Source organism: Micropterus dolomieu, linkage group LG18 (assembly GCF_021292245.1).
Source record: "Micropterus dolomieu isolate WLL.071019.BEF.003 ecotype Adirondacks linkage group LG18, ASM2129224v1, whole genome shotgun sequence".
Lineage (NCBI taxonomy): Eukaryota > Metazoa > Chordata > Actinopteri > Centrarchiformes > Centrarchidae > Micropterus > Micropterus dolomieu.
The window spans coordinates 20,790,119-20,800,057 of NC_060167.1; the positions used below are offsets into that span (position 1 = coordinate 20,790,119).

General features: G+C 40.3%; 2 protein-coding genes across 3 annotated transcripts; both read left to right on the forward strand.

Annotated features, from left to right (window-relative positions):
- The first annotated feature begins 1,544 nt into the window (after positions 1–1,544).
- On the forward strand, positions 1,545–3,944 carry LOC123987170 (cytokine-inducible SH2-containing protein-like). The gene is made up of 3 exons (XM_046075832.1): positions 1,545–1,837; positions 2,279–2,435; positions 2,585–3,944. Exons 2-3 carry the CDS (start codon positions 2,297–2,299, stop codon positions 3,088–3,090), a joined length of 645 nt encoding a protein of 214 aa, XP_045931788.1. The 5' UTR covers positions 1,545–1,837; positions 2,279–2,296; the 3' UTR covers positions 3,091–3,944.
- A 727-nt stretch (positions 3,945–4,671) lies between these two features.
- Positions 4,672–9,481, forward strand: LOC123987173 (rho-related GTP-binding protein RhoA-B). Of its 2 annotated transcripts, none has more exons than XM_046075837.1 (5): positions 4,672–4,803; positions 5,790–5,947; positions 7,688–7,808; positions 8,518–8,648; positions 8,735–9,481. In XM_046075837.1, the coding sequence occupies exons 2-5, from the start codon at positions 5,792–5,794 to the stop codon at positions 8,906–8,908; spliced, it is 582 nt and encodes a 193-aa protein (XP_045931793.1). In that variant the 5' UTR covers positions 4,672–4,803; positions 5,790–5,791; the 3' UTR covers positions 8,909–9,481. The 2 variants fall into 2 exon arrangements, with proteins under 2 accessions (XP_045931793.1, XP_045931792.1); XM_046075836.1 differs by lacking the exon at positions 4,672–4,803 and adding an exon at positions 5,554–5,698.
- The last annotated feature ends 458 nt before the right edge of the window (positions 9,482–9,939 follow it).

A 9,939-nucleotide genomic window follows, 5' to 3' on the forward strand; every position in this document is an offset into this window, starting at 1 on the left:
TTTTTATTTGTGTCTTTATTTCTCTCTCTATGTCTCTCACAGTGTGAGATATCCTATGGTCATTCAGGCCAAGCAGCAGGGATCACAGCACAGCAGTAGAGGTCAATTTGTTGTGTGTGTTTTCCAGGAAGGCTCTCTACTCAGAAGCCTTCAGCTGTGCAGTTCTGCTGCTTTAACAGGGGGAAAAGATGGTTGATGTGTCATTTTTTCCTGGAAACACAGTTCAGAGCTAAATGGCAGCTTTTAGATGGCCATTATCTTTGTACATTGGAACTGTTGGTTGGGTGACGATGAACCCTGGCTTTGTGAAGACATCCTGACTTCTGTCATGACCTGACTCAGTTAATTTCCAGGAAAACAAATCAACCATTTGCACCACACAGGTAGTAATATTTCTTCATGATGTTATAACAAGACATAGCTGGCTAAAAAGCTGTTGTTCAAAGCATGATGGGGAACGACTGACTGGATGTTAATATATTACAGGTTTTGCTTTGCTATACAGTGGCCTAACCTATTTTATATAGCCTAAAGTCAGAAGTCCTGGCGTTGTAATGTTGAAACCATACACGCTTTACATTGTGTAATACAATTATGACGTACCAATGGACGCAAATGCAGCATTAAACGCGTTGCTACCGTCAAATTGCCACCAGAGGTAACTCAAACATTACCGGAAGTACTGCTATTTGCCTTCAACATAAAAGGTTGAACACAGTCAGTGTAGAAAGAACAACGGGATTGAGGGAACATAATAAACAAAATAAAATGTAAAATAAAATAAAAAATAAACAAATGTAAACAGCAGTCTGTTCAGTTGTATCATATTTGTTCCCCCATTTATATCAAGGAGGGCAGGCTAAATAACTAAATTATTTTCTGTAGAATGCAAAACACTTCTCACTAAAACAGTTTCAACTCAAACTATGTGAAGGGAGTATTACTGCAGAACTGTTGTATTAGACTGCATTAGTTATAGCTAGGTGTACCTAATAAGCTGGCTCCTGAGTGTATATGACCATACAGACCATAACCATGAAATTGTGAAATAAACCAAAAAAGTTTTAAAACTCAGCTCATTGTTGTAAAATGTGTCATCATGTTTTTTTGTTTTACAATAGCCGGGCTCATTGCATTTTCTTGTCATTTGAGTGCAGCAGTTTTTATCTCAAAATTCTGGACCGTGTACAAAGCCATTCTCTGTGGGCCCCTCCCTGCATCCATGGCTATTAATTCAAGGATCATTCTGGGCCCCCACTCCTACACCCCTGCTCATGGCTTCAGTAACCTATGTCTAGTATTCTGTAAACTGTTAAATTATTTCCCATATCAGGGTTAGGATGCTTAGGCTTTATCGCCTGTACTCCTGTTTTATAAGGCATGACGTTTCAGCTTTTGTTCACCAAGTTGCCAATTAAGAGAAACAGCCATACATATTATATTGAAATGTGTACAGGAAGTGGTGCGTGTCTGCGTCGTGCGTACTGACAGAGCGCAGTGGCGCTTCTGGCAGCCGCCTGTCTGTCACTGCGGGCGCTGAAACACAAAACCTTTCTCGGAAACCGATTCCTGGAAGCTCCGTCAGTCCAAACTGAACTGAGCTGTTTTCTGTCCTGCAGTTTACTGAATAAAGAGCTCACACTCCGCTTTACTCTCACAGCACACCACCGGGAACACACATCTGTTTTCTTTTTTTTTTTTTATGATTTTAAAAGTTACAAGGAATGTTTTTTTCGCCATCATCCGAGACTATGCAACTATGAGAATTAATAATTTACTGTGAGCGACTGCTGGATTCCAAACTGGTTGCGATCCATATGATTTCCCTTGATTTAAGGTAAGGTTATTTTGTTAATCTGTTGAGTCTGTTTAATTTTGTTATGGATATATAAATAATGTAATTAGGTTATGTAGCTTGTAAAATAATGCATTATTAAATAAATGATTACAAGACTGCCCAAGAAGTATTGGACTTTGAGCTAATTACTTATTTTTTTAAATTGTGTGTTGTGTATGTTTCTGGTTGTTTTATTTTTGACTAGGTTTTTTGTTTAGTTGGTTTTGTGCTTGTGAGCTCATTTTGGAAAATGACTTTTTTTGTGACGTTAACTGTGATTATATCTGAAATCAAACTGTGCAACCAAAACATACATTTAAAAACTGAGATGAAACTTACTTTACTTGAAGAGTTTGTGCAATATGAGCGCACAAAAATCTTGGTTGATCTTAAATTATGTCAATTATTATTTTGTTGATGATCCAGCATTTATGTCAACAGGCCTGCTGTCAGTCAGAAATGGTTGCCCGGTCAGTGACTGTTTTCCATCATGAGGAGCAAGGAGGTTCATGCTGCCCACTTCCTTTTTCTCCACCCTGGGACCCTGCAGAAGACCTCCGCTGCATCACTGCCACCTTCCAATATCTACAGGCCTCAGGTACACCAGCACTCTAGCTGATTTTTGTATTATTAATTTCCTATGGTATACATTTGGGCACTAACTTATCAAACCTAACCCCAACACAATCCAGTAACAAACTACATTCATAAAAATAAAAACTGACCAAACCATCTGTCTGGCTGCAGGCTGGTACTGGGGTTCCATCTCAGCAAGTGAAGCTCGGGAAGCTCTCCTAAAAAAGCCCGAAGGCACGTTTCTCATGAGGGACAGCAGTCATCCTCGGTACATGCTGGCCCTGTCGGTGAAGACCCGCTGTGGACCTACCAGTGTGCGCATAGAGTACAGCAGGGGCTCTTTCTGGCTGGACTCCATTTCCCCTAGCATGCCTCACCTGCAGTCCTTCCCAGATGTTGTCAGCCTCATACAGAACTACATGGGTTTGGGCCACACTCCACGGGGCCAGCCATCTAATGACATCCCTCCCAAAACGCATCCTGACCCTGCCAAGCACACAGCTAAGGACAGCGGAGTGCCTCTGAAGCTGACGGACCCCCTGCACAAACCACAGGCCTTCCCTTCTTTGCAGCACCTGACGCGCCTCGCCATCAACAGACGCACGGGCTGCCACAGCCAGCTGCCACTCCCAAAGCTTCTGCTGTGCTACCTGCAGGACTACCCTTTCCACATATGAGGGTCTCTGTCGCTCTGGTATGGGACACCGAGGCAGGAGGATGGGTCAGGGTCACACTCCATGAATATACACACACACACACACAGTGAATCTGGGACAGTTTGATGCCCCAGGCAACAGAGAACGTCCCAGAGGGAGAATATCGAAACGCTTTCAAAAACAATAAACCTCAGTGTCACCTCGCTGCTCATGAATGAGCTAAGCCACACTAAAGTACTGATGTTCTGTAATTACATTTTTATTATTTGTATATGTTTGTTTCAGCTACTGTACATTCATTTTATGTCTACAACGCCAATATGTACTTTTTTTTATCCATTTCCCGCCAGTAAGAAGTGAGTCGTAGAGCTTTTAGGCACAAGGCAGCCCAAACTGATCAACAATAAAAGCAACCACTGTTTGCTATGGATTTGGATTTTCATCTTGGGATCTCTGTTTGCCTCTGCTTTGAAGCTCATTGTGCGGGCGCTATAGGACCTGAGGTTTGCAAAGAGTGCTGAACAAAGCGATGTTTATTCACTCTCTGTGAAATCAATGAACCTGATGAACCATGGCTGAGCCAACAGTGATCTCATGTGACACTTGCAACTTTTTGGGAACCATTATGGTCATCACAAAATCTCTTAAACATGTCTTATCATGCTGAGTGTTGTAGCTATCTTGATACAGCATGTGCTTTGATCATTCTTTCTCACAAAATTCAACAGAGTTTCGTTCCCTGCTGGGTCTCACTGTAATGACTTCTTTCTGCATCCCTGGGTTTTATTTGTCAAATCCGATCACAGTATTATTAATGGCCAGAGGTGGTTGACAAGTAATTTTAAAGGCTATAATAAAAAAAACAGGGTACAGTGTGTATATTGGTTTTCTTTTATGTGCATAATCATTTCCTTAAATCAGGCATCTTCCATTTGAAGAAAATCATTTCAGCATGAATGTCAAAGTCTGTTTGTGGAAAACTGGTGTTAGCTATTAAAGGACATCTGTTTACAAACTGGGGTTTATTCTCAGAAGATGAGCATACATGCATGTGGATTTCAGAGAAATAAACCTCACAAATGATTTGGGGTTGGGGTTTTTTCACTGTTGAACCACTGGCCACTTGAATGTGAGGTATTAGTATTACTGTTTTCATGGAAACAGGTTTCCAAGAGGTGGAAGTGAGCAGTGCTGAGAAAGCCTCTTATCAGGATTAGAGTAAGAGCTGCGGTTATTAATACACTGTTGCACCAACTGAGAAAATACTATATAACTCTGTACTTACTCCTTCTCAACCCATCAGTCTGAAATGTTTTTTAAAAATTTCACTCTGCATTTAAGTGACCAGCATCGTCAAAACGATTTTCTCGTTACAAACTCTATCAAGACCATAAAAGCACAGAGGTTTCTGTGTAAGACAAAATACATAAACATTTACCATGAGTGTGTTAAAGTCTGCAATATTGGAACAATAGCTACTCAAATTAGATCATTATTATATAAATACTACTAACAACAACAATAATAATAAATAATGAGCGCCATCATAATGTATTACAGTAATAAATTTTATTTTTGCTGTGTGTAAAGTAGTGTATTGTTATGCTCTCCCCACCCCCTCACTTCCCTCCTGTTAATCCTCCAGCAGTCAGGCAGCAGCAGCAGCGACGGAGGCCAACAAAGCACCAACCTTAACTAGGAAATCACTTGGATAGATTTTAAACCAGTCACTAGGTAAGCAGGTGATATTTACACGAGCTTCACTACATTGTCAGTATGTTGTTTTGGCAACAGTATCCCTATATACATTCGGTTAACCTACATTTTCTTCGGATATTTTTCCGACGCTAGCCAGCTAGCTAACGGACCGATAAAGTCGCATTGACCTCCACTATGCTAACCGGAGCCTGGCTAGCTAGCTAGCTAGCTGTATTTACCGGTTTGTGACTCAAAGGAAAAAGCGAGTTTTTCTGAGTATTTAATAAGGAAACACACACAGTGTTATGGCACTAGATACGTTATATCATAAATATCGCACATGTATCCAGCACCACCTTTCAATAATAACATAAATGTAAATTTAGCGCCCTAACATTAGCTAGTTAACGTTACACATCCGGCTACCGCTAGCAGGTTAAGTTAGCCAACAGTCGCCAGCGTCAAGTCTTTAGTAAACAGAAGCTCCTCGCCAACTTAAATTTAGGCCAGCCTACACTGCGGTAGTTCCCAGTGATGTGTTGGTACCAGCTATCATCAAGTTAGTGTTTGGCTCAGTTTATTGAGTGCTGTAAGGCTGGTGTGGGACTAAGGTATAAACTGAATAATGTGCCGAGCTTGATGCCGGGTCAGAAACACTGGAGCGGAAATGTATCATAAAGGGAGCGGGTTCCTAGTCTAACATTTCAAGCCAAAGTCAACAAAAGAGGCGTGGGCGCTCAACATTTTATCCTGTCTGCGTGCCTTTCCTTGTATTAAAAACCTCCGGTACAGTTGATTGACGGACTAAAACCAGCCGTAATGTTGTTGCTGCCACATGAAGCTAAATAGTTAGCCTCGGGTGTTGGTTTGGCGCTGTGTAAACACAGCTGAAGGTGGCTGGCTGCTCATCGTTTCTCACCGGCGTACTGCGGTAGTTGCTTAATGCGGACGCAATAAAATGGCCTTATCCTGTTATAAAATGTTTTCATGTCGTAACCTCAGTTTCTGTCCCTTGTCTGCAGCTATGGCAGCAATCAGGAAAAAGCTGGTCATAGTAGGAGATGGAGCCTGTGGGAAGACCTGTCTGCTCATTGTGTTCAGCAAGGACCAGTTTCCAGAGGTCTATGTGCCAACAGTGTTTGAGAACTACGTTGCTGACATTGAAGTCGATAGCAAACAGGTACGAGTAATTTTGCTCTTGCACTATTTCAGACCAGAATCAGCATCAGCAAGGTATATGTGCCTTCCACACTCTATCACCATCAGTGGTACAGGGGTCTTTTCCAGAAAGCAGGTTTAAAAAAGTCTAAGCCCACTGAACTCTGAGATGGACAACTCTTGAGTTTATATTAGTCCAGTATTGTAATAATTATGTTCCAACAGTGCAACCACTCACAGTGCAACCACTCACATCGTGAATGATTAAATATTCATTAATCCTACATGTCTAAAACTTTATACAGATTTTTAGAGATTACACAGTATGTGCGATAAACATTTTAGTAGAACTCGAACGAACTGACCGCAGTCTTGTGTCACATTTTAAAAAAGGGCGTTTTGTTCTGAGTTGAGTGGTGCAGTGGACTTTGAATGTAAAGTCAAAAACTATGTTCAAAGAAACGTTGTTGTTGTTTGAAGAAAACTGCCAGCGAGCAGAGTTTAAGTTGCCCTCTTTCTAGTTCTGAAACTCTTTCACTAAGCGCGCTTTCTAGGCTACACCCCAGGTTGTGTGTGATGTCATGTGTTGTTAATACTAAAAAAAAGTTTAACAGGGATATGAGTTTTTAACAAAGCATGTATTGGTCTTACTTGAATAAACTGTCAAATAAAATGGTTCCTTGTTGTGTTTTAAAGAAGCCCTAAATAAGTAGGAATCGCACAAATTAATCCAATCTGCTCTGCTCTCTCTGGCTGAGAAGGCTGTCCAGGTCAAATTGATCACTATAAGTGGATGATTGTCACAGTCAAATTCTTTTTTTTCTGTTTAATTTTTCATGCAGATTACCATCAAATTTACATCTGTATATTTAATACATGAATATAAAGTAACAAAATGGACAGCTTTGCTATTTACTGAAGTTTAGTGACTGTTTTACTTCATTAATTCAAATACACTATACAGTAATACAATACGATATATAAAATATAACTTACTGTAGTTCAAGTTATAATCACGCTATAGCCTAAAACAGTATTGTGCTGTTTACAAATACGGTAACATCAGTAATGCAAATAACTGACTAAGTGACAGCTTGGAGGTGGTTTCAGTGCATTTCTACATTTTTAACAGGCCTAAAAATAAACTGTAGGCTATCAATGCCCAACTGGTAGCAGAGTTTGAAAATAAATGTGTTCAGTGTTCAGATATTTGCCCAATGTTGTCATTTAAGAAAAGACACAAAATAAACACGGACTACTTGATTACTATAAGCAAATTATTTAAACAGCATTTGTATAGGAATGATTCTTTCCCAAGTGGTTGATCACTGTATATTGCATTTTATTCACTGTCCACCATTATATTTGTGTGAAACCAATGCAATATGTAGTGCCTTTTAAAATTCCCACAGTGGGAGGATAAAGTCCACATGATGTAAGCTGCAATTCCACAATGCAATGCGCCTAATTTTATAGATGCAGAAATTACAGTCAGTTATTGCTGAGAGACCACGTGGTCTTAGCTAAAATCTCTAAGGTGGTGTTTCATGTAAAATAGTAAATCGGTGTCACTGTAAGTGGGATGTGGTTTTTATTCACAGATATCAGTAGTAGTGTACTACATGAGTACAGAGTTCTGAATACATGATATTGGTTTGTATGCACTCACCGGGTCAATAAAGTGTCAAACCTCTATAGACCTGAAGCACCCTGAACATGTTTTGGCTTCATGTGGTTGACAACTTGTTAACTCTTATGGCAGGTCGAGCTCGCTCTCTGGGATACAGCAGGTCAAGAGGACTATGACCGACTGCGCCCGCTCTCCTATCCAGACACTGATGTCATTCTCATGTGCTTCTCCATCGACAGCCCCGACAGTCTTGGTAAGTTGAAACGCAGAGCCGATATTTCATCTAAATGCCAGCAAAAGTTCAGGCAGAAGGATGATTTATAGAGTCTAGAGGAAAAACACAGGTCCATGTGTAGTTTCAATTAACTGGTATTGTGTTAAATGAACAGAAGGGAAGTTCATCGACCGGTTTGAGATTTTAAAACAGTTCTAATCGTGTCATGTAAAAAAACAGCCACAAACAAAATGGTTAAACATCTGTTAGACATGGGGAAACATTTTATCACATTCCTCTGGTTGTTGTATCACATCATGTATCATGTGTTTGATCACCACTGCAGATCATAACTGCACAAACACACATATCAAGGCATTTCTCCAATCAGGGCTGAACAATATTGAAAAAATATCTAATTGTCATTATATTGACTGATATTGCAATTCTGATATTAGATTGAATGATCATTTTCACTCTGAAGCATGGAAATATTTAATTTAAAATGTTAATTTGACATAATCACCTTTTTTAACTTATAGTGCTCTAGGCCATATTGCGATTTTAAAAACATTTTGATGCATCGTTAAGCCCTCTATCTAAATATGAAATTTGCAAGGAACCTGCACAACATCGAGACATTTCTGCCTCTGAGATGCAGTAATTTTCTGCTCTTGTTTGATTCGTCTCACCTAAAAGCAGCTGTGTCTCTTTTATGACCAACGTTGCCTTGTATCCCCTTATTTAGAGAACATCCCTGAGAAGTGGACTCCTGAGGTGAAACACTTTTGCCCCAATGTTCCCATTATACTGGTGGGAAATAAAAAGGACTTGCGTAATGACGAGCACACCCGTAGGGAGCTCGCCAAAATGAAACAGGTAATTTCAAAACGCACACAAACACGTCAGCAGCCTCCTGGTGGCGGATGCCTGTTTCCTAAAACTTCTCCTGACTTTCTCTTTAGGAGCCCGTGAAACCAGAGGATGGACGGGACATGGCTAACCGGATCGGTGCCTTTGGATACATGGAGTGCTCTGCAAAAACAAAGGATGGTGTAAGGGAAGTGTTCGAGATGGCCACCAGGGCTGCACTACAAGCCAGGCGGGGAAAGAAGAACAATAAATGTGTCCTACTGTAAACGGGGGCACGAGGACTGCTTCCTACGGGGGGGGAGGAGGAGGAGAAGGAGCTTTAGGTCAAACCTACCCCCAAACACACCCACACAAAAGACTGTTCTCCCCAGTTTTTACTAAAGGTGTAATGCTTTTACTTTTTTTGTCTTAAGCAAAAGTAGTCAGGTTCTGTCAGTATTCAATTTTGAGGTTATGGAAAATACTTTTTTGTACTTTAACGCGAGTAAATTTGCCATAATGAAACCTCCTTTATCAACATGTACTATGTAATGTAAGAGGTCAGCCCAGGGGACCTGTTTTATCCTACCTGCCAACTACAGTTAAGTGCTTCAGCCCTGCCTGCTGATCTGAGGAATGTTTCCACAGCCAACTAGGGTGAAGTACCTGTACACTGTGACCCTTAGTCCTTTAATTATTTCAACAGATGCGCACATGAAGCTGAAATTTGTTTGTGTGCTTCATGTACAAATCCTACGTGCATTATGGTCACATGCACAATGAGACTGGAAACTCATTTTGTTAAAACGCAAAAGGAAACTTAGTGTTTTGTGTAATAAATTACTTTGTAAGAATCTTGATCATTTGTATCACTTGCTTGAAACACAGACACCCAGTGAGTCACAGTCCATCTTAGATACAGAATAAAGATTTGAAGCAGCTTTCGAGGGAACTTGTTTCCAAGGAGAAAATGTTTTCAGCATGCACAGCCAATTTGACAATGGCCATTTTTCATATGCATGTGAGTCACTACACTTGAGCTTTTCATAATCAGCCACAGTGTCAGTTAGACGCCGCAAATGTCATTATAGATTAACGCACGCCACTCTGGTTATCTCATCAACACAGCCTGAAAAAGGGGAGATTAAGATCACTATTTGAAAGTTAAACTATATGATTAAACTGCTTTGTTTGTGCTGCTATTTTTGCTAAAGATCCCTTAAGTGTGTGCATAAAAAAAAAAACAAAAAAAAATTGTATACTGAGCTAGACAGTTGAAAAACTTGCCATTGTTCTCTGGTGGACAAGCTGATGGTGG